The sequence below is a fragment of the Anabrus simplex genome, chromosome 9, assembly GCF_040414725.1.
Source record: "Anabrus simplex isolate iqAnaSimp1 chromosome 9, ASM4041472v1, whole genome shotgun sequence".
Lineage (NCBI taxonomy): Eukaryota > Metazoa > Arthropoda > Insecta > Orthoptera > Tettigoniidae > Anabrus > Anabrus simplex.
Window position 1 is genome coordinate 69,894,080 of NC_090273.1, and position 24,574 is coordinate 69,918,653.

Consider the following 24,574-nt stretch of genomic DNA (forward strand, 5'->3'; position numbering starts at 1 on the left):
CACAAATTCAAGTATGTGCGAGAAGACATGTGACATGGTGGTACATTAATACCACTGTAGTCACTATGATTTTGAATGCAAGCATGCAAATGTGCATGCGATGTGTCATGCAGGTGCCATATGAAATTTCATGGGATGGAGTTCCACACCTATTGCACTTGGTCAGTCAAATCAGCAACGGTTAATGCTGGTGTTGGATGACGCTGGATTTGTCATCCCATAATGTACCATATGTGCTCAATGTGTGAAAGGTCTTGTGATCTTGCAGGCCAAGACAACTGGTTGACACAATGTAGAGCACGCTGAGTGACAGTAGCGGTATGAGGACGAGTGTTATCCTGTCGGAAAACATCTCCTTGAATACTGTGAATGAATGGCAGCACAACTGGCTCAATCACCAGTCTGACACAGAAATTCACTGTCAAAGTTCTTGGGATAACGACGAGAGTGCTCCTGCCATTGAAGAAAATCTCTTCCCAGACCATAACTCCTGGTGTAGGACCAATGAGTCGACACCACAAACAACTTGGGTCCAAGCACTCACCTAGCCGCCTCCTTACCAACCTATGGAAATCACTGGCACCAAGACAGAAATGGCTCTCATCTGAGAACACAACAGAACTCCACTCTACCCTCCAATGAGGTCCAGCTTGACAACACTAAAGTGACATATGGCAGTGATTAGGAGTCAGTGGCATGAACACAATAGGACGTCTGGCTTGGAGCTGTCCCTCAAGTAATCAATTTGTTACAGTTCGCTGTGTTACTCTGGTGCCAATTGAAGTTCTAATGGCTGATGCAGATGCACTACGATCCACCACAGCCATGCAGCAAATCCGGCGGTCTTCCCCCTCCATGTTGAATCGTGTGCGGCCGGACCCCGGTATCTTTGAGACATAACCTTCCCGTGACCACTGTTGCCAACACCGATGCACTGTGAATACATCCCTGCCAAGTTTTACTGCAATATCGCTGAAAGAACATCCACCTTCTCGTACCCCTATTACACGGCCCGGTTCAAACTCAGAAAACTGATGATACTGCCTTCTTTGTCTCCCTAAAGGCATGCTTGACTCAAACTTACCTCACAACGTCCAATGCCGGGCGATAACTAATGTTCACGAAGTGTTCAGCGTATATTTCAGTGGCGTATACTGAGAGCTACCAAGGCTATCGGTGAAGCCCAAACCTCAATTGAGAAAGATGGAAGTCTAAAGCACATTATAATGTAAGCATCTGACACATTGTTCCATTTTAAAAACTTGAAAGCAGTCAGGAAAAACGTTCCAAGTATTTCTGAGAGCAAGGCATCAGAGACTGATATTGCAACCCAGAATCTCGTCCCTTTCCCCTCGACCCACCTCATGCGGCTTGCTGACGAATGTCCTATAGGTGCTGGGACTGGGGTGATAGCTGTGCTAGGCTTTGTTCTGTCAGATCGCCACTGCTATAAACCATGCATTACTCATCGTATCTACTTCCTCACCTTATACTTCTGACTTAATTATATATATAACAGGGTGCTGGTATTTCACTCCCGTTTACTTCTGCATCCTTGTAGGAAGATGCTGCAGGGCTGCTGTTATAGGAGTAATATAGTTTTCTTTTTATAGGTAGATATGTTAAAATGACATGCAATCTTTCAGGTTTAGTGTTCTATTTTGTTGGTTGGAATCGAACCCGTGATCATGGTTCGGACACCACTACTGGTCTCCCGAGGAAGCTAATTAACCACTGTATGATAGGTATGACCGTTGTAAAATACAACGTGTTTATTTAATAATAATAATAATAATAATAATAATAATAATAATAATAATAATAATAATAATAATAATAATAATAATAATAATAATAATAATAATAATAGTGCATCTGTACAGGCTTGTTGGTGACCTAATGAAATAAAATGAATGACAAAGACATCATAAACACCAGTTCCAAAGCCAGGGGAATTAACAGTATGGAGGAGTTGATTCTGAAAATTGAACCGGGGCTATCAGACCAAAGGCAAGCATTCTATCCATTTAGCCACAAAGCTGGACTTTAATTTGCAAAATCTTAGGCTACCATCTCCACTGATCAGGTTTTGAATATTGGCAGCGGTAGAGGCCAGGGCAGTAGTTTGTGAAGCAGCCTTGACAACACAGCAGGCTTCTCCATTGGCTATTGGCTGCAGCTCAAAATGCTGAAGGCTTGACATTCACTAAAGCAACTATCGAAAAGAGGTAAAATAAGTCTAGTGGTAGCCCACGTCTTGATCCAAGCATACAACAACTGTGTATTTACAGCAAACTAGCACCACTCTTCGTTAACTAGCACGCAAATTTGAACGGGTGTCTTGTGCCTCCCAAATTTCATTTATCTAGCACAACTCTTTCTTGATGTTGGGGATTTTATTTTCTGCCAGTGTAAAATGCATCCCAACAATTAAGTTGAATCCTTGTGAATTTACTTCATTTCTTCAACTAGTACATGGTTAGCATGATTCACGACAAAATAAAGCTTGAGAAACAAGTAAAAGGAATACAAAGACTGAAATATAGATACAATACACTTTCGATACAGAAGAACAACTGGAATGACATCAGTCCTGAATGAAGACTCCAAGAACTCAAATAAGGCAAACACCACTAGATTCCTCAGAAATGTACATCACTGTCCTCCAGGACCAGTATTTCTTCCAGCCAATTTCTCTTTGTTTCCTGATCTCTTTATCCACCCTGTCCAAAACAAAACTATTTCTTTCCATACTATTGGAAAACTCTTCTATTCCAATTTCCTTCCTGCGATCCTCATTTCTTATTCTGTCTTTTCCAGTTATTATTATTATTATTATTATTATTTTTTTTTTTACAATTGTAGCTTTACGTCGCACCAACTCTTATGGTGATGACGGGATAGAAAAGAGTTAGGAGATGGAAGGAAGTGGCCGTGGCTTTAATTAAGGTACAGCCCCAGCATTTGCCTGGTGTGAAAATGGGAAACCACAGAAAAACCATTTTCAGGGCTGCCGACAGTGGGATTCGAACCCACTATCTCCCGGATGCAAGCTCGCAGCTGCATGCCTCTAACCACATGACCAACTCACCCGTTTCTTTTTTTTTTTTTTTTCCAGTCTTGTCTATCGTACTTCTTGAAAATATCATCTCAGCAGTCTGGATTTTACTCTCCTGTCTTTTCCTAAGTGTTCAGATCTCTGTCACATATGCCAGTATGGGTAAATAATACATCTTGCACATCACCTCTTTCAGTGGCAGTTAGTGGTATAATTTATTGGTGGTTGTAGTTGATTTAAATTTTGAATCCTAAAAATAAGATAAAGTAAGTTTCTCTTTACAATGAAATCAGAAATGAAACAACTGTCTTCTTTTTCTTCTTCCTGGAATGTTTCTGCTTATGCAAGTCGTTCACAGAGCCTCTTCCAATCTTCTCTTTTTTTCCCCACAGTTTATTGTTCATCACTGTCTCCCATTGTAGTTCTCTCTGATTTATGTCATCCTCCACGTGATCTCTCCATCTTGTTCATGGTCTTCCAATTGCTCTTCTTCCAGATTCTGTTCATTCCAGAGCTCTTCTTGGTAATCTTTCTTGTCCCATTCTTTTCACGTAGCAAAACCACTTCAGCCTATTTCTCTCAACAGTTTCTTTTAGGGGGTTGATTTGTAGTGTGTTTCATATTGTTTCATTTCTTATCTTGTCCCTCCTCATTTTACCCAGGATCCCTCACAGAAAGTGCATCTCTGTCACTTGTAATCTACTCAGATATTTTTTTTGTCCAAATCCAACATTCAGATCCATAGGTCAATATTGGCGAATAACATGATTTATATATCATGATTTTTGCTTTGGTAGATAATTTCCAATATCTAATTATGTCTAATACACAGTAATACAATTTTGAGCTATTTCCTATCTTCTCTGAAATTTCTGCCTTGATATTTTCCTTCCCAGTTAGCTTATTTCCTAGGTATTTAAAAGCATCTACTTCTTTAAAAAAAATTCCATTACACCTACCATCTTTAATTTTTCTGTTTTCTCTACTGATTTTCATTACCTCACTTTCGATTAAACTAATTTCCGTGCCTGCTTCTTCAATTGTCCTCTGCCAGGTATTTAAATGTTCTTCCAATTTTTGTTCATTTTTTTCCCATATCATCACATCAAGTCTGTAATCTTTCACCTTTGCTGTTCGTAGTTTACATGGGTCATTTGCTGAAAGGTATAAAATGGCAAGGAGGGATTCAGTTAGGTGGAAATGTAGTAAGCAGTCTAGCCTTTATCTCCTCATTCCGAGTAACTTCCAGCCATTGTTCCCACCTGTTTGTACCAGCAATCATTCTTGCTACTTTCATGTCTGTTACTTCTAACTTATGAATAAGATATCCTGAGTCCACCCAGCTTTCGCTCCCGTAAAGCAAAGTTGGTCTGAAAACAGACCCATGTAAAGATAGTTTCGTCTGAGAGCTGACTTCCTTCTTACAGAATACTGTTGATTGCAACTGCGAGCTCACTGCATTAGCTTTACTACACCTTGATTCAATCTCACTATATTACCATCCTGGGAGAACACACAACCTAAATAATTGAAATTATTGACCTGTTCTAGCTTTGTATCACCAATCTGACATTTTCAATTCTGTTGAATTTCTTACCTACTGACATCAATTTAGTCTTCGAGAGGCTAATTTCCATACCATACTCATTGCACTTCTTTTCAAGTTCCAAGATATTAGACTTCAGACTTTCGACACAATCTGCCATTAAGACCAAGTCGTCAGCATAGGCCAGACCTTCATGTTAAAATGTGCCAAGTACAGGATTTTTATAAATGGCGTAATAATTTACTTCTGGCCTTTAATTGTATACTGGCCACAAATATAACAGAGTTGGGATTGTTCACACATTTTTGCCTTGGAACATCACTACCACTTGCCATTTTAACACAAACTAACTCACTTATTCACTCAATCGACTTTAAATGCACATTGTAACTTGTTGACAAAGGCGTGACATACGTTGTCAAATTCTCCTCTCAGACTATGGAGAAACGCGATCTTGGCATTTTGACCTTGTCTGACATTGTGCATGCGCGAACTGCAACTGTTCTAATTGTTCTTCCAGTGTTCCTGTATGATTACCTACTCCCCTCCAAAAGAGAGCACATACAATATTTTCTCTCAAACATGTCCATACCTGCATTCCATACAACCAATCCAAACCTCATTTACAACAACAAAGCTCCATTAGCATAAACATAAGACGGACTTACGACAAATCTGTATGTGATACGAAACAACTGGTATTTTTTTTTTTTACGTAAGGACACTAAATGTAACGTATATCACACACAATTACTTTTGCTGGAAAATCTTTGCAGGCCGGTGTTATGGATTTCTGTTGCAAGTTCCAACTGTGTCTGGTAAACTTGTGACTATCTCTTTTCTTACACCGTCTATTAACAATGATCCATTTATTTCTCAGACATATGTCTAATAATATCTCCCCTTCATCATTTCTGTGATCTTCTCTGTGACTTCCTATAACTGTTTCATATCCTCCTCTATCATTCCCAACTCTAGCATTAAAGTCTACTATAATCACAGTCTTGTTAGATGTTACAGCATCCTCCAGTTTAGTGATAAACTTTTCCTTTTGATCTATTTTACAACCTATTTGAAGAGTATAAACCTGAATTATATCAACGATATTTCCTTCCATCATAAACTGAACTTTAATTATTCTGTTACAAAGATAATCCAGATTGAGTACTTTGTTGGCCAGTTTTTTAGCCACTATTATTGCAACACCATTTCTTCTTTTGTCTCTTCCTGACCTATATCCCCTCTCCAGCACCTTGCTACCACTTTCTTTATTTCTTATTTCACTTTGTCTCATTATCGGTATGTTTCTCTCTGTCATTATCTGTGTGATTTCCTGAATTCTTGTACCCTTTTCTAAGGATACTAGATTAATACTCCCAATTCTTATATTTTTCTTTGAACAGATTTGACAGATTTGTCTATCATCACAACCATTTTGGTCATTATACCTCACAGATCTGCACAAAGACTTTGTCACTTTTGGTATTGGTTTTATATTCGATCCAACGCTCACCTGATTGTTGAAAGGGATGTTAATAGGCTACCACTGGTTTGCTAGGCCTATCATGGATATTTGCGTTAATATTTTGTTATGCACTAGCTGGTCAGTGCCTGACGTGCATTTCCTCATATCAGTAAGCTTTATGGTTTACTTGCAAATACTTGGAAGGCAATTGCAGTGGCTACCTACTGAGCGATGGGGTTGCCATATCCCTATGCCAGCAAACAACTGTCTACAGGATGAATTGTTGTAAAAGTCATACAAATTTAAAATACCAAATAAATAATACCATACTCTCATATATTAATTAAACAACTTTGTTGAAGACACTTCAAGGGCTGTTGTGATCGGTATGTAGTCATCCTATTTGATATTCATAATGGATCTGAGCTTCTATAGGTGGAAACATTCCAATTTCTTGTTATCACAGCGGTACAGAGTTCAGGTTTCACATCCAAAGCAACAGATGGAAGGCTGGCATTGCCTTGCATCATAACATTTTCGCAGGCTGACAGTCCCACTTGAAAATAAGTCCATTGTGCATTCTTAGATGTGAGCTAACTTATCGATGACTTTCTGGTTGAAATTAAAAATGTTCATGATAAAGTATTTTTTTTACAGTGTGTTTATGCTTATAGCACTTCAGAGGAGCACCATGAGGCTCCCTACCTGCATTAACCCTTTCCCACGGAATATCTTTGACTCACAGTCGGGCGAAACCTAGAGTAATAATATGCTTGTCAGATATAGTTGTGGAATACCTTCACTAAATAATTTATTCTGTAAAAACCACTTAAGATATCACTTTCAAATTTTGTAACAATGGAAAATACACTATAGTTATTCTAAAATGATACAATGAGATTACCTAATTACACACAAGAGCCCCCCCCCCCTGTTCAGAATGGTACATCAGGAAGCATCCAATATGGTGCATAATGTTAAATTGCTTGTTCTTGAAGTCAGTCTAAATTGCTGGACATGATGGGGCCCTTATTTTCTTGGTAATACCGAGAACGCAGAAATTCACCCCTCCCAATTTATTTCATTTTCGGGATCAGTCTTGGATTAAGATATTTAGATAGCAAATCGTGCTTCCTCTCGGACATACAAACTATAAACAATTTTTGACTGAATGGGATTGGAAGATAAATTGACATTAGTTAGAATAGGCTATTATGTACTTAAGTAGAGGTTCATAGTCCGAAACAGAATTAACTGAAGAATTAAAATTGATAATTATGTTTTTTACAAGTAGGCCTAATATTTTAAAAGGGGACGGTACCTGAATGAACATTTCCTGTCCTGTGCCATATTTCGATTTCTCTCAGATTCATCTCCTGTCCCAAATGCTTCCCATACCATTTTTATTATCATACCTACAACTTCAAACTCACTACCATTGCATTTGTCAACATATTGATCTAATTTGTAACAAATATCCTCCGCATTCAACTGGTTATGAGCAGCCATGTTGCTGCAATGTGTTTACATTCAGTCAGCTGTCTGTTCTATCTAAGGAACCGTATAAAAGAACACTTTATTTTAGGATTCCGTGCATACCAGTAGTATCTAGGAAGCGTAGGGAATTCACTGGTTCCAAAAAGTTATATGTTTAGCAGACAGGTGGCACAGGAAGTCGGTTTGAAAGTCGAGTATGCTTTACTATGCAACCCGTGGGAGACAATGTGCGACTCCAGTACGCTTTACTACGCAATCCGTGGGAAAGAGTTAAGTTCACTATAGGGTTTGATGAGGAAGTTCGTCGTCCCTCATATGCTGAACTTGCCCTCTCAAGGGCTGTTGTGATTGGAATGTAGTCGTCCCATTTGATGATCATAATGGATCTGAGCTTCTGTAGGTGGAAGCATTCTAGTTTCTTGATATCACAGGTTTCACATCCATGGCAATAGATGGAAAGCTGACATTGCCTTGCACCCACCATAACATTAACTTTTTGCAGACTGACAGTACAGACTGAAGTCTTTACAGGCATACATTAGCTGGTCGAAGAGATGTTGCAGCTAATCTGTATGAGCTATCAAAGCAGCGCCATCAGCATATAACAGATTTCATGGAGAGACATGGTGTCCAACACTGAAGTCCTGCAGTGTGTCGGTGTCTCAAGTAAACATGCCCTCCTCAGCCAGAGGCAACTCGATTAGATTACATCACGCTCATGGACTCCAAGTGAATCCCAAAGGCCTTATCATATGGTGAGTTATACAAATGTATGAGACCAATCAAATGACCAGAACTTCACATCAAAAACGTGTACAAGAGAGACTTGTTCTGGACAGACAGTGATCCTGGCACTTGGAGAGTTTTGCTGATGACCAAGATACTTGGCTGCAAGATGTATGGACTCAAATTCAGGCAGCAGAGAAGAAAAGGACCAGCGAGCTCATTGCCTTGGCAAAAGGAAAGTGTGAACTCCATCAAAGCCCCCTCATGTTTTATCCACCTTAATTGTAGAAGGGACCACCGCCCTATTGTGAAATTCATCAGCCATACAAGGCACTGCTGAAACTGAACCAGAATGCTACACCATTGTCCTGTGAGGACTTTTATATACATGAAATGAATTACTTTTTCATTAAGTGCTACATTTGCAAGTTGAAAGACTGGAAAAAGATTCCAACATCCTCCTTATTTTGACAAAGTCGTTACTAATGATGTAACACCTGGATAAATATAATATAATTTGAGGAAATGACACAAGTAACTTACCTCTATTTTGCATTGTTCTGTTTCTGGTACGTCACACTTCAACGTAACTGGATTGAAATGGAGCCCAGGAGGACAAAGATGATAAGTTACATTGCCTTCATCACAAATTGCATACATGTTGCATCGACCTGGGAGAGCCACGAGGGTGTTGTAATGTGGGCACTGAAAAAAAAAAGTGTTAAACACTCTGAAATAAAGTTTCTAAATTGACTTATTGCTACCATCGCAATCTTAAATGTAAATGTACGTTGTTTTGTACTGATTGGTTCAAAGCCTGAAATTCCATTTTCAAACATTCTGTCAGAGACACTGAATATGGAAAATTAGCCTGATGTGTATCTTTTTTTTGGTCTCTGGGCAAGTGATTAGCAAGACTGCCATTACCTCCTGTTTTCTTAAGAAAACTTAACCAAACTGGGTTTTACAGAGGTCATGGCAACCATGAGCATGTGGGAGCAATGTAAATATACCATAGACCTACTTACTTGTATATTAGATCCCCCTGGCTTTTTGAGACAAAAAAAAAAATCTCTCAGACAAGACGACCCCCCCCCCCCCCCAACATAATTTATCAGAGAAGAACAACGATTCCACTTCGAAGAAGGTACAAGCCTTACTGCAGTTCTGATGACATCACACAAATTTGAGAATAGTTTCGTCCATATAGCCCGCACAGTGCAAACACATGTCAAAGTCATGCGGTGCCTCTGTGTTTCATAGTTAAGAAATGTCTGCCTCTGTAGCGTAGGCCTACTGCAGCTCTGAAGACGTTGCACAAATAGGTGAATAGTTTCGTGTCTGTCCCACGCAATGCAAGCAAGCATCAGTCATGCTATATGTCTGTCTTTTGTAGTTAAAAATGTCTGCCAGTGTAATGGTTAGCACAATTAGCTGCCATTCTCAGGGTCCTGAATTTGATTCCCGGTACCATACTGCCAGAGATTTAAGAATGGCAGGAAGGTTGATATGTGGTAAAAAGTAGTGCATGCAGTTCCCTACCATTAGGGGCATGCCTAAAAAGAGCTGCACCACCTTGGGATGAGGAAACAAGTTTACTTTCGTTAAGCAATATTCATGGTTGTTGCTATTAATACAGCAGGCGAGATCATTAACAAAGTGATCATTTAATATCTCGTAACTCAGGCCAATATACATGATTTTTGGAAAGATGTAAGTTTAAAACGTGATACAATCAATCCATTCATAATGATTGTTTTACTAGACAATGTACCTAACAAATAATAATAATAATAATGGTTTCACATCCTCTCTAACTACTTTCAAGATCTTCAGAGCCGCCAAACAAAACATAATACGTCTTAATAAAAAACACTGGAGACAACGATGGTACAAAATTAAACATTATGATAACAAAATGCATTACCGCCACATCTGTAGATATCCATAAATGCAGCAAGCTTTCCTGCTTTTTATTTTTATTCTTTCCGTTATGGAACTTCTAGCACTCTCCGGGCACTTGATAGCATACATAACCTAAACAATGCGAACTCTCTTATCTCAATTACAGCTGTTTAGCTAAATACTGATGTGACAAATGTAGAGAACAGGCATGAAATATATGTATTACATTCGGAAGTACAACTCATAACATACGCTAGTTATCAGCTGGTACGTTGGCACGCTTTCTACAGCACGGCTTTATTTGGAAGGGGTGGCTTCTGCTACACATACACCAACTGGAAATAACAGACACCATCTCCAGAAACCATTTGTGAACAGATTCTCACTTTTTGGACTGTATAGCCAGGAACAAACTATTTTTAAAGTTTCAAAAAGAGGGGAATGAATGCTCTCATTGGCAGTGCATTGCTGATGAGATGGCAGTGAATAGAACATAATTTGGAATGATGGCACGCCAGTAGCAGAGAAGTTGGTGGCACAAGATGACAATAATTCAAATGAAAGCAGTGATCAGGTTTATGGTGTGGTAGGCCTAGTGCTCGATAGACAGAGACAAATGAATGGCCATTAAGTTCTTTTGATTAATAATGCATATTGCAAGATACCCTTACCCCTTTTCTCTTCGGAGTATGAAGTGAGACGAATCTTCGTAGCGAGTTTTTACGACCAGACGCCCTTCCTGATGTCAACCTCATCAGAGGAGTTAATGAGATGAAATGAATGATGTAATATAAGAGTAACTAAAACTGACTATATTTACAGTAGTTCATTATAGCGAGAATTCATAACAGCGAAAAATTTATTCGCTATAGCGGATTGTCGTTATATCCGATTTTTGTATGAAAGTTGGAATAAACCCTATACACATTAAAAATCGGTATGAAACGGCAATCAGTTTGTTCAAAACTTGCGTTTCCGCAGATGATATCCACACCACGGCTTACTTGTTTGTTATTTTTTGAAATCCGATATTACGTGAAAGTGTATATTTAATTTCATTCTGAAAAAATATAGTATCGTATTTCTCTGAATCCAAGACGAACCCCACTTTTTCCTTCAAAAAACTTAAATCAGGCTCAAAAAGTATTTTGTAAAATCATATGAATGCCTTTATTGTACAGTAGGCTTACGCATTTTTAGACTATTTTTAGACACCGAACACTGGCTTTCGTCATGCCTTTTTTTTTTTGCCGCTGCACAATTATTCTTAATTTCCGCAGGTTTAACGACCATTAACTTAAAATTGGCATCATAATATCGACGAGAACCCATTGAATATTTCCACATATCTTTACAATAAGACTATCCATCACGAAAATATTCGTGCTGTCTATAAAACTTAATTTTACTAAGCGTCAAGTAAAATAGATGCGTTATAACTCTGCCACTGAGTAGCTGGCCTTTCTAAGAATTAAAAGTATTGAATGTTTTGATAATATTCTGCAGATTTGAGAAAACGTTTTTGTAGAGGCTAATAGAACGTCATTCTCTCTCCACTATTTCCCGAGATCCAGAGACATTACATGCAGGCACTGTACAACCGGCTTTTTTTTTTTTTTTTTTTTGCTAGGGGCTTTACGTCGCACCGACACAGATAGGTCTTATGGCGATGATAGGAAAGGCCTAGGAGATGGAAGGAAATGGCTGTGGCCTTAATTAAGGTACAGCCCCAGCATTTGCCTGGTGTGAAAATGGGAAACCACGGAAAACCATTTCAGGGCTGCCGACAGTAGGCTTCGAACCCACTATCTCCCGGATGCAAGCTCACAACCGCGCGCCTCTACGCGCATGGCCAACTTGCCCGGTAAACAACCTGTTGTCGCGGCTAGTGATGTATAATAAAGAGGCGATCATTTATTATCAACAAGTTTTGTGTGTGCATGCGGGGGTGACAAGAAGCAGCGTAGTTACCTCAGTAGTTGCCAGTGTTATCCTTTAACTTACTGTTGGGGCGTGAATGCAACACAACCCTTGAGTTTTCGCAGAGATTTTGAGAAAAAAAAAGTTTTCTTGGATTCGGAGAAATAATACGGTATCACTCCAGAGGTTTCTGTGGCAAACACTTCAGTTTTCTTCTTCAAAGGGTGTCACCTAACCTAACCGTATATGTATCATGAAAACGTATTTGAAATGCATGTAGAGAAATAATAACCTTCTAAAAATTTACATGTAAATAGCCTTTCCAAAATTTAAGTAGATGCAAGAAGATATGAATTATCATCTGAAATCAGTGATGTACTCTGCCATATCTTGAGGTGTATCACATTCTTATTTAATTTCCTTACGTAACATTAAAATTAAGAGATCATTTACTTCAGTTTTTATATTTAATGAGTTAACAACTACTATCGGCAACGTTATTTATGCATTTATTATGAAAATTTTTTTTTTTAGAGAACAGCAGTCGATGGGTATTACTAATCGACTCCAACATCCCCTTCGAATGTCGACGAGAGAGCTCGCAAATGCACATAGTGAGAAAACTATACTGTACCGAAGATGATTGATTGCATTTTGTGGCAAACATTTCAGTTTTCTTATTCAAACAGCGTCACCTATCCTAACTTAACCGTACTATACGTATGATGAAAACACACTTCAAGCGCCGGTAGAGAAATTATAACATTCTCGCTATAAATTTTGATAATGGCTTTTCCGTAATTTAACCAGACGCAAAAAAATATAAACTAACCTTGAAATCAATTATGCACTCTGCCATATCTCGAGGTGTATCCCATTCTTACTAAATTGCAGTATTTAGCTTTAAAATTAAGCGGTCATTTAGTCGGCCTTCACTTTTAACGAGTTAACAACCGTTATCGGACACGTGATTTATGCATTTATTACGAAAATATGTTCTCTTTCATTTCAAATTTTCTTTACAAAACAGCAGTCGATGGGTATTACTAATTGACTCTGACATTGCCTTCGAATGTCGACGAGAGAACTCGCTAGTGGACATAGTGAGGAAACGATACCGAAGGTAATCAATCGCATGCAATATAATCGCTGGCGTGCATAAATATCGGGAGCGGAAAAAGTCGTGCACGCTTTATCGCTCGTAATAACGAATGTGTCAGTGATAGGGCTCTCGCTGTAACCGAAGGACGATACACAGTTTAATATTAGAATTTTGAAGGGACAGAAAGGAACTGTCGCTATAACGGAGTTCTCGTTATATGCCATACTCGCTATAGTGGACTTCTAGTGTACTTTGTATTTAGCCCTAAAAGTCTTCTGTTCACCATTCATTCTTTTTTTAAATTTGGAAATACGCCTTCCTACGAAAATAGCCGGTAAACCTCAGAATACATTAATAAGCTTGTTAAAGAATATTGTAGAATGTTTATAAACAATTTATAGCTCTTTATAGCCTAGAAGTTGTGTGTTCACTGAATAAAATTTTAGGTTATCGCAAATTGGAACCCCCCCCCCCACCTTACTTCTTTTGGCGGTAAAATTGAAGAAAAAAAGTGGGGGTGGAGGCTAATACGCAAGTAAACACAGTAGTATATGTGTCACTCTCTACTGAACGTGTCTTGTGTGCAACGATGGCTGGCTGTGTTCCAGGATGGATACAAGTAAAGTTTAACATTGGTCATACATGAAAATTGCAGTTCTCCATGGCAGAAATTATTACCAGTGTCATGTGTCATGGGTGATAAACGTTTGTCATATCAAACACTTGAGGACTTCAAACAAAGACAAGTAGCAACTGTTAAACTATCAAATAGGGGACAGTGAGATGGGTTGGTAAGGCAGGTGTTGGACTGTGCAGGAATTAACCAAACATATGAGTATTTATATGCTGACAGAGTTTAGAACTTCCAGATCCACACGACTTGTGTGCATAACAACATAAGTGGTCCATTTCCAACAGGTACTTACAGCGATATCACATGCAGCCTTGGTGGGACCATCACACTGCTTTGTGATGGCGTTAAAATGTAGACCATCTGAACATCTGACGTACCTCCCCTCACCATTAACACAGTCCAAATACATGTTGCAGTACCCAGGCACATGGTAGCGGTCATTTTCCTCAACGCACTAGAAAGATAAAACAAAAAGCAGTTAGTATCTAGACTTGAATCATGATGAAAGGGGAATTTCTGGATTTATCTGTTGTAGATACAATCATATGCTTATATCTGTGCGAGTTGAGTCCAACGCCTTCAAAAACCATAAAAGTAGTTACTGGAATGTAACACCAATAAAATTATATTCCCTGGGAAAGGATTCTTTCTGATATTACAGTTCTGGGAGCAGAAGAAGAAACATAAGTCAAATTTGTAGTTAATACTCTTAAGATGCATATGGATTGATTAAAGTGCTCCAATGTGGGTATAAAATAATAATACTATACATTTATGAAAATACTAACTGGTTTGACAGAAGGCAGTTTCAAGTTTAGGAAAGGTTATTCCAATGAGGCTCAACTTTTAGGATTTCAGCAAGATATGGTAGAGATTTTAGATTCAGAAGTTCCAGTGGACTGTAATGATACTGACCTATCCAAGGCTTCTGATGGGGTAGATCATGGGTGATTATTGACAAAAATGAGTGCTACTTGACTAAACAAAAGAATGGTTGAATGGGTGGCTAAATGTCTAGAAAACAGAGCTCAAATAATTAGAGTAGGTGAAGTGTTTATCTGATCCTGTAATGATTGAGAGAGGGGTCCCCACAGGGCAGTATTATTGGAACTTTATGTTTTCTTATATATACAAATGATATAGGAAAAGAACTGAAATCACAGATAAGGCTATTTGCGGATGATGTTATACCATATAGAGTAGTAAATGACTTACAAGATTGTGAGCAACTGCAAAAGGACCTCGACAATGTTGTGAGATACAGCCGGCAATGGTATGATGGTAAATGGGATGAACATTCAGGTTGTTAAGTATCACCATGAGGAAAAGTCTTCTCAGTTTTAACTACTGTGTTGTGGCATATCATTTAAGGGACATTATTATAATTATTATGAACTATGACATTTTAGTACATGAGGAATTAATCTCACAATTTAAAATGTATCATTTAAAAATGCACCATGAACTGCAAGGCTGTAATTGGTTAATTGATGTACCTCTAAAATCTTGACTGGATGACAAGGTGTAATTTCTACTGCTTATTATTCCGTTATTCCGCCTTGTGATCACCGACTGTCTGAGTGCATTTGCTGGTGCTCTACTCTGTGGACTGGGAGTTGTGATCCGGCTACCAGCAAGAATGGCTGTGTTTGGGATGACGCTCTGTCTAGCCTTTTTGGCTAGAGGCAATGACTACTTACCACCCTAGTTATGGGGCTGAACAAGCTTTGGAACCTGTTACGTAATTTTTTTTTAAAATGCTCACTTTTATTGTTGTTAAAAAACTATTTTATTTTTATTTATTCTTCAACTAGTTGATTATCAACCATGTAATTTGAATTCAATTGGTCTCAACCTACTGCAAGTTTTTGTGCTACTATTTGAAAAGGGTGCTTATACAGATTATTTATGGACCACTTCGTGGATAAGTTTTTAAACACTTATATTTTGGAGAAGGTATCTCGTCTACTATAATCGTCTTGGCACACAGACTACACACCAAATTCAAACATGTCAGACTGCATTATTAACTATGCTGTGCAAACGTAATATGTCATTACTATCCTTGTACTAAATGGAATTACCTCAAATTTGAGCTTCATTAGTTGAAATAATGTATGAAGAAATTTAAAAGTGTTTCATTCAAAAATTCTCAACTGAAATAGCAGATAAGGCTATTTGCGGATGATTTTATATCATAAAGAGTAGTGAATCAGTTATAAGATTGTGTGCAACTGCAAAAAGACCTTGACAATGTTGTGAGATGGACAGCAGGCAATGGTATGATTGTAAATGGGATGAACATTCAAGTTGTTAAGCATCACCATGAGGAAAAGTCCTCTCAGTCTGAACTACTGTGTTGTGGCATTATCAATTCAAGGACATAATTATAATTATTATGAACTATGAAGTTTGGTAACTATGTATATGTGTTTAAAGGTTTTAAAAACTAAACCTGTGGTCACTGTAATTAGCTGAGGTTGCCTGGTATTATAACATAAAGACCGTTCCGAGTGCAGCTAATATCACAATTATTATTACTAATATTTAAATTTGAAGGACATAACTGTGTACTACTTAAACTAATTTCTTTGTAATATTATTACATTTGGGTTCCTTTAGTAGCCAACCTCATTAATTTTCTACAGAATATTAAAGGTGCTATATATTCTTTTGAGGCCTCATTCTCTTTAACATGATGGATTTGTTCATTTTCTCGTAACTTCTATCCTTGTTATTGTTGTTGCATCATTTTATAACGGTCATACCATTGTTTGGACAAGATGATGATTATTGATGAGATAAGATAAGCATTCGTCACCCTTATGAGTTTGTCACTGTCTTCCGAAAAGCGTAGTTGATTAGATGCTCCAGTTGTGTATATGTGAAGTCATTCATTTAAGGTGACTCAGTTTATAAATACCTCACATTAAATACCATTTACGGTGAAATTTACGAAATGTGATCTATGCAATATTTTTTCAACTTTTATTTGTGATGGTGGTGATTTTGCAAACATTTATAATTTTTTTGAGTGTATGTGCCATGTTTAGATATGTTGTGAACTAGTAAATTTTCAAGTTTCCTCTTTTGCCTTCTGCCATTCAAGGTGTTTTAACACATAGACGACAGGCGCCAAACGGAGGCTGCTACCCAATGCAGACCGGATAGTTCAAGCCTCCAAGAAAGAAATTACAACGCTGCACTCAAACCACTGAAACTCGAAATGTATTCAAGATACTGATCTTAAACTTGGAACATGTACTCACCAGGTTGCTTCATAGTCTGTACATTGTGATACTTTTCAAAGCAATACCATTTGTGGCTCCATTCAATAGTCTTTTTAAGCACAGTGCAGAATGAATGCTGTATTTGTGCCATTTGTATACTCATTGTTTTCAAGTATGCAAGGATTTCTGTTTACGGCTACTCCCTGTTTAATGTTAGCCGTTAATCATTAGAAATATCTAATTCATTGTCACTCAGTACCTATTAGAGCCGGTCTGTTACATAATTAATCACAAGTATCGGTAGTCGTCGGCAACTGAATATGCCATGTCATGTTGACATCGGCACGGGTGCTTCAGGGAAATAGCTCTACATAAACGACATTATTTTGTTACATTAAGGTTTAAGGAAAGAAAGATGCAGCAATAATTTATATTCCAAGACTACACCATCCTGAACTTTTAATCTCGCCCGCAATTTCATCAATAATCAAGAAAATACAAGGTGCATAAAAGCAAATATTCTTATGTAGCCTCTCACCTACTGTCGGCTGGAAACTACGAGAATTCTCAGAGCTCATCGTCCATGTGGCACATCAGTTAATGAATCTGCATATAGATGTTGAAATAGTTTGTCGTCCTTATAAGGCACATTACCATGGGTGCGCCATCTTGTACAATGATTCTCGGCATGTAAGAATACCCGTGTATGTACTAAGTTTCTGTGGCTACAACGATTGTACAAAAAAAAAAAAAAAAAAAGAAAAGTTAAAAAATACATCGACACTAAAATCTATGATCCCTCTACTCCATGACATGATTGAAATTAGTTAAAATTATAGCCAACAGATAGCACAACAAGCTATAAATGATACCCGTGCATAAAAACGGAGATCTCCGGGCCCGTTGTCAACCGCTGGCCGCAGTACTACAGAGATCTCCGGGGCCAGTCGTCAATGTGTTAAAATGTTCCCCTTCTGGTTATAATTTTCTTGATTTCTTTTGGTGTGACCTGCTTTTAAAAGAGAGTTGTAATTTATTATGCATTTCAATCTTCTATTACAAAATTTGGTATATTAAAAGGGGTACCCCATTCTATTTCACCATAGTTATTGAGAGCTCTCAAACAGGTATGGGCATATATTAAGGTTCAATCATAAAGGTTGGTCCAAAAGAACTGCAGTTCATGTGTAAAATTTTTAATAGTGTAAAAAGTAGTTTTGATCAAGGTCATTAAGAACCATAATTTAAATTTTCTTCTATGCTTTCTTGTGGTAGTGCTGGCAATCGACACTTATGGTTTTATTTATGTACAAGTTATTCATATTTTAACTGGGAATCCTTTTAAGGATTTTAATTTTTTGGAACCATTAATAATTTAATTGTAATGCTACCTTTCCATTTCCGAATGTAGTAACTGTGAATTTGGAAAATAATTTTCAATCTGGAAACTTATATTATTTTAAAACTATCCAGATTATTATAAAATGTTTCTAAAAATCCCTTCCATTTAATTGATTCAGTGTATGAATTCATTTATTCATTTATTTAAGATTAATTTCGGTTTGTTTTCTTCTGAAATTATTCCAGTTTAATAATGTGTGTTACTATCTGAAATTTAAATTCTTCCTTCATTATTTTTTTTATGAGGCTTAAACTATTTATGGTGTTTCATGGTATTTCAAAGGAATTATTCTATCGCTAGCATATCCAATTCTACCCTCCGTTGAGGTTCTTTTGACCTTTACCCAAATTCCATTGCTTCCCAATCCTGTTCCTTGTGTTTCGGTCGAGGCTTACCCTAAGATGTTGGTGTGATTCCGCGCTGGGATGGTCTCCATGCTTTCTTGTGGTAGTGCTGGCAATTGACACTGTGTGTTTGCGGTGTTGTGCCATCACTTGTTTCTTTGTCCTCGTGTTCGATTTTTGGTATGCCACAGTGTTGATCAGTTGAAAGTACAGCGAGTTTCTCTCATCAGTTGGCTGGCAGGTACACCCAGCTTATCTGCCTCCCGTTGACTCATCAATTCCCTTTACACAACGCAGCAACAGCACGGGAATGCCTCCAATTCGCAGTGCTTCGAACATGTATTAAGTGTTGATTAGTCACTCCAACTGTTCTCGAGTTGTGCAGTGTTACTTTGGAGTATAATTCCCATAATGCCTCCACATGTGTACACGGTGGAGGAAAGGGTATTTATGTATGATAATTATGTGAAAACAAAGTCTTGCAGGGAAGTCCTTAGGTAATTTGTAACACAATTTCCAGGTGTACACCCTCCACATACGAGACCGTGCAGAAACTCGTAAACAAATTGAGAGGAACTGGTTTATTGCACGATAAGAAGCGAAGTATTAAAAACCGTGTACTGTACTTAATGGGGAAAAAGTAAATGAAATCGCAGAAAGATTAGAACATATGCCTACAAAATCCCTAAGACAACTTGGGCAAGAAACCGGAGTGTCAAGGCGCTCAGCATGGCTGGCTACGAAGATGTTAAAATTGAAATGAAATTATGCGTGTGAATTGAGTTTCCTAAGATGATGCCAGAAATGTGTGGATGCAGGAGGAGAACATTTCCAACATCTCCTGTCATAAGGTACAAGCTTAATTTCTTAATTACCAATTTTCTTAATTCTTAATTTGAATTGTTTTCTCATGTCATGCATGGATCAAGTGAGCGAAGTGCTGACCTTGTTGCAATGCTGCGGAGCGGGGAATGATGAGTCAAAGGAAGGCAGATAAGCTGGATGCACCTGCTGGTGAATTGATGAGAGAAACTCACTGTACCTCAGGGTAGCATTGTAAGTACCTAGGTACTCTATAATGGGGTAATCATATAAATGGTATTGTAAGGATATGAAGGAGAGGAAGTGTAAGTCAATGATATGACCCCAATCCGAGTATGGTTCCAGTGTACTGTGTGGGAGCCTCACCAGGATTACTTGATTGGAAAAATTCCAAACAAAAAAGGAAAGCAGCACAATGTGTTCTGGGTATTTTCAACAACAGAGTAGAGTTATAAAAATCTTACGTAGGTACCATGTACGAACTGTTTTTGGAACATCAATTAAGATTAGGCAACTCCTGTGACCAACTAAAGATAGTTTGCCTAAATTGCAACAACCTGTTATCTACAGAGTTCCCTGTACTTGTGGCTAGGTTTATATTGGGCAGACTTCGAGAACGGTGTGTACTCACATCAAAGAACATACCAGATGTATCAGACTCAACCAACCTGATAAATCAGCTGTTGCTGATCATGCCGTAACACCTGGTCATGATGTCTTGTTCAAAGAAGTGGATGTTCTTGCCCGTATAAAGCAATATTGCCCAAGAGTTATCAGGGAGGCAGTTGAAATACGTAAACACCCAGATAATTTCAACCGTGATACAGGTTACAACCTCAGTGAATCATGGCTACCTATTATCAGAACCATTAGAGAGTAATGCTTTGCTGTTGCCATTCACTGTCTCTAGCATGGGGCTAAAATAGCGTCCCTTTTACATCTTTGGGCACCATTTCAAGCTTCCTTGTTGCCTTCTCCTAGCAACCATTAACACGTTGAGTGCCGAGCCGATTGTAGCACACTATTCCACTGGTGCCAGGCATGTTTTTGAATTGCATTCCGCTGGTGCCAAAGCAATTGTACGCGTTGTAGACTGTTTATATAATCTTGGGATGTATTTATATGATGTACTAAGTAAATTTTATCTCACCATACCATGGTCATGCGTGACGCCATATGGTGTCACATCAATTTTTAGGAAAGATAAAATATAGCGTGACGCCATATGGTGTCACAGAATTTTTTGACATGGAATGTTCAATACGAATTTCCAATACGGGATATTTATTTCCTAATTCAAATTAACGCAATATTTATGAAAACCTAGTAAAATGCAAAACAAGTACTTATATTGCATTACATATTGTTGTGAACAGTTTTCTGATAACTCTAAACAATGAAAATATGCGTCTCGGCATGCCCGAGTTCTTGTTACTCGTTGTAATTTTTCAAACCTTATTGGCATCGTTGTTCAAACATCGTCCTTTGTACACTTGTTTCATGTGCTGTATTCATATTTACGTTTTGCACATCTGATCGGGAAGTTAAGGGAAACGCGCTAACTGTACGCTACCTGGCTGCTGGCGCAGCTCGACGCAGCCCGGTTGGTTCACGTCCGATGTTTCGCTCCTCCCTACCTCTCCGCCACACCCCGATACTCCCGTGGTACTTCTAATTTTATGACTATTTATTTGCTCAATTTTGGCGTTTAAACTTGCGCTGGGTACATGCAGTTTTCACCTTGGCATTCTACTGCCTCCCACGAATATTCCTACCAAATTTCAACCGAATCCGAGTGTAACACATGTATGTGTTCCCTCGTAAGATTATTACCAATATCTTCAATTTTTTATATTTTTGCACAACTATATAAACTGAGTGATAATACGTACGTAAACGAGGAATAAACAAAGCCTGGCGCGCTTTCACCTGTGACAAAGACCACTGGCCAGTCAGTGGCTTCGGAAGAATACTGTGGCGCCACATGGTGGCATACAGTAAAAATACATAGCTGGAATAGACCCTGAAGTTCGCCCTTCACGTAGTACCAATTTTACGCGCATAGATGTCACAGCTGATTATCTACGGCGCATCGTCTGAAACTCAACTGTGCCGCCATATGGCGTCACGCCAACTCTGATTTCAAGAACGGTGTGCCGCCATATGGCGTCACGCCATCTCAAATTTGTAGACCACCGTGACGCCATATGGCGGCACGTGGCACCCAACGTGTTAATACGTCGTTTCTTTTCTCTTTTGTCTCCTGATGAAGAAAGGCCAGATTCCTTTCGAACCGTTGAGTGTGTTTACAATTATTTACATGGCATAAGCCCAAAAATATAACTCGTGAATAGTTACAAAAATGTTACAATCTTTAGGCTGGGAAGACTTGGGACAAAGGAGACAAACTGCTCAACTAAGCAGTATATTTTGAGCTGTCAATGGAGAAATTGTGTGGTATGACATTAGTAGACAAATACGCTCAAATGGTGTTTTTAAAGTAGGAAACATCTCAATATGAAGATAAAACTGGAATTGAAGAGGATAAATTAGGGCAAATATATTCATTGAAAGGAAGAGGATTTTTTTTTTTTTGCTATTTGCTTTACATCACACTGACACAGGTAGGTCTTATGGCGACAATGGGATAGGAAAGGCCTAGGAATGGGAAGGAAGCACCTGTGGCCTTAATTAAGGTACAGCCCCAGCATTTGCCCGGTGTGAAAATGGGAAACCACAGAAAACCATCTTCAGGGCTGCCGACAGTGGAGTTGGAACCCACTATCTCCTGGATGCAAGCTCACGGCTGTGCGCCCCTAACCACACGGCCAACTCACCCGGTGGAAAAGGATTTAGGTACTGGAATAATTTATCAAGGGAGATGTTCAATAAATTTCCAAGTTTTTTGAAATCATTTAAGAAGAGACTAGATAAACAACTGATAAGGAATTCTCGAAACATGTGGGCTACTATCTATTCTTGAATGTATAATGAATTAAATCTTTTACACAATTGATTTGGTAGAGTATTGACCAGGCGTATGCACTAACATAACTAGTTAATGTCCATAGAGATCTGAAAACGTTGGGTCTCCCCAAAGAAGACTCACTACAAAGAAATAAATGGCACCTCCAGATTAAGAAAGCTGACCCTGTATGATAGGAAAAGGCAAGGGAAAATAAATTTTGTTAATTTTCTGTAATATTTATTTGGTATTTCTATGAGTAACTATGCAGTTTCAAGGCCAGTCTTAGGGTGAGTTTCCAGAAATGGCCAGGAAAGTGCTGAGTTGGAAATATATTTCTAGAAAGCTCATACCTTGAGGTCACAAACTGCTTTGCCTGGATAGTCACACACTCTGTTGATGGGGTTGAAGTGAAGATCCTTGCTGCACGTTCTTCTCTCCAGGGTCCAGTTATGACATATGTAGTAGACATTGCAATCACCATCCGGGTCAGGTAAGACAGCAAACTCAGCTGGACACTGGAAGTCATTTTTCAGAATGATACATTCTATGTGTAAGCAGCATTTTCTTTCAAAAAAGTATTTATTATACAAGTCAATGAAATTGAAAGTTTAACAAATAGTGGGGGTGGGGGAAAGAAAAAGAAAGAAGGTAATCAAAACCTTGAAGCGATAGGAAGTAAGTGTTTTATATTAATTTGTAATTGTAAATTCATTTCTTGCATCCTTACATGTTTAATGCAAAAAGTTTACACGTAATTACTGACTGATGGATCACCAAGCAGTACACATTAGACGAACTGATTTGTGGAGTGGGATATTCATTCAGAAGTCATGATATTGCACGAAATGACAGATCATCCTTGGAAGCAGTACATCACAGGTCTGAAGAACATTTTCAGAAACCAGCAGCTGTATTGAAATTCATCTTGAAGTGGTTAGAAATGTTGAGAAGAACAAAGTCAGTGCACAATGGAGGATGATTTGGGTGGCCATACAGCACCAGACAAACGAAAATGTTGGCCGGGTGTTAGATAAACCCCTACAGTCTCCAGAAATAACAATCTGAGGATGTCAAAAGAGTTACATACTGAACTTACCAGTGTCCATGTATGATGAAAGACACAGGTGCTCATTGTACAGGACATCGAACACATGTGCTTCTTGAATTGAAACCTACAGATTTCTCTGTATGAAGATCTACATTACATGGATGATTAGTGGTTTTCTGATGAGAGTTATGTTCTATTATGGGGTCATGTAAACAAGCGAAATATGGATTTTCTACAATGGGAAAAACCTGAGAGAATGCATAAAGACCACTCCATTCAGAGAAAGTAACTATGTGGGCGACGGTTTTGAATCATCGTGTCATTAGATCCTATTAGTACATTCAAGAATTTTCATGGTTGACTGTAAAGGGACCACCTGTTGTGGGACTACGTCTCGAGTTACAACTCTGAATGTGATCCAGTGAGGTTCTCATTAATGGTGCAGTTGGTCCTTTAGCCTTTGTAGGTGCTCCTATACAAACAGCAAAGCAGCAGCTGGTGACTGATGGTTCTTTCGCTTTTTCCACCGTTGGGATGTTGCCCACACCCTCTTCTGCCTTCCTAGCCATTGACCAGATATTTTCAAAACCAGAAACAGCACAAAGATCGGAACATACGAAAAAGTATCGGGCGGACCACAAGGCCCAAACAGTCCCTTTGAAGAGACTTGGATAGTGGACTGACTAAAGTGATTCTTTGCAGTCATAAAATTGGAAGATGACGAAGTACATTAAAGATGAAGATTGCAACCCAACATTTACCACGATATACATGGAGCAGGTCATAGTCAGGTTTCATGCAGACTTCCAGATATTTTGTGATCTGAATAATCTGGATTTTAATAAGGAAGTTTTCCAGCAGCTCTGCTCTCCATACAGGCTGGGACTGCATCGAGGACTGCCTTTCT

The 24,574-nt window shown here is 38.5% G+C and overlaps 1 protein-coding gene across 1 annotated transcript in view; it reads right to left on the reverse strand.

Moving 5' to 3' along the window:
• The window catches only part of LOC136880867 (myosin-3), a 299,781-nt gene that overhangs the window by 57,788 nt on the left and 217,419 nt on the right, over positions 1 to 24,574 (reverse strand). The window contains exons 31-33 of the mRNA XM_067153408.2: positions 22,970 to 23,134; positions 14,146 to 14,307; positions 8,836 to 8,997 (exon numbers count right to left, since the gene is read on the reverse strand). Coding sequence (XP_067009509.2) covers positions 8,836 to 8,997; positions 14,146 to 14,307; positions 22,970 to 23,134 — 489 coding nt within the window. The remainder of the gene's footprint in view (positions 1 to 8,835; positions 8,998 to 14,145; positions 14,308 to 22,969; positions 23,135 to 24,574) is intronic.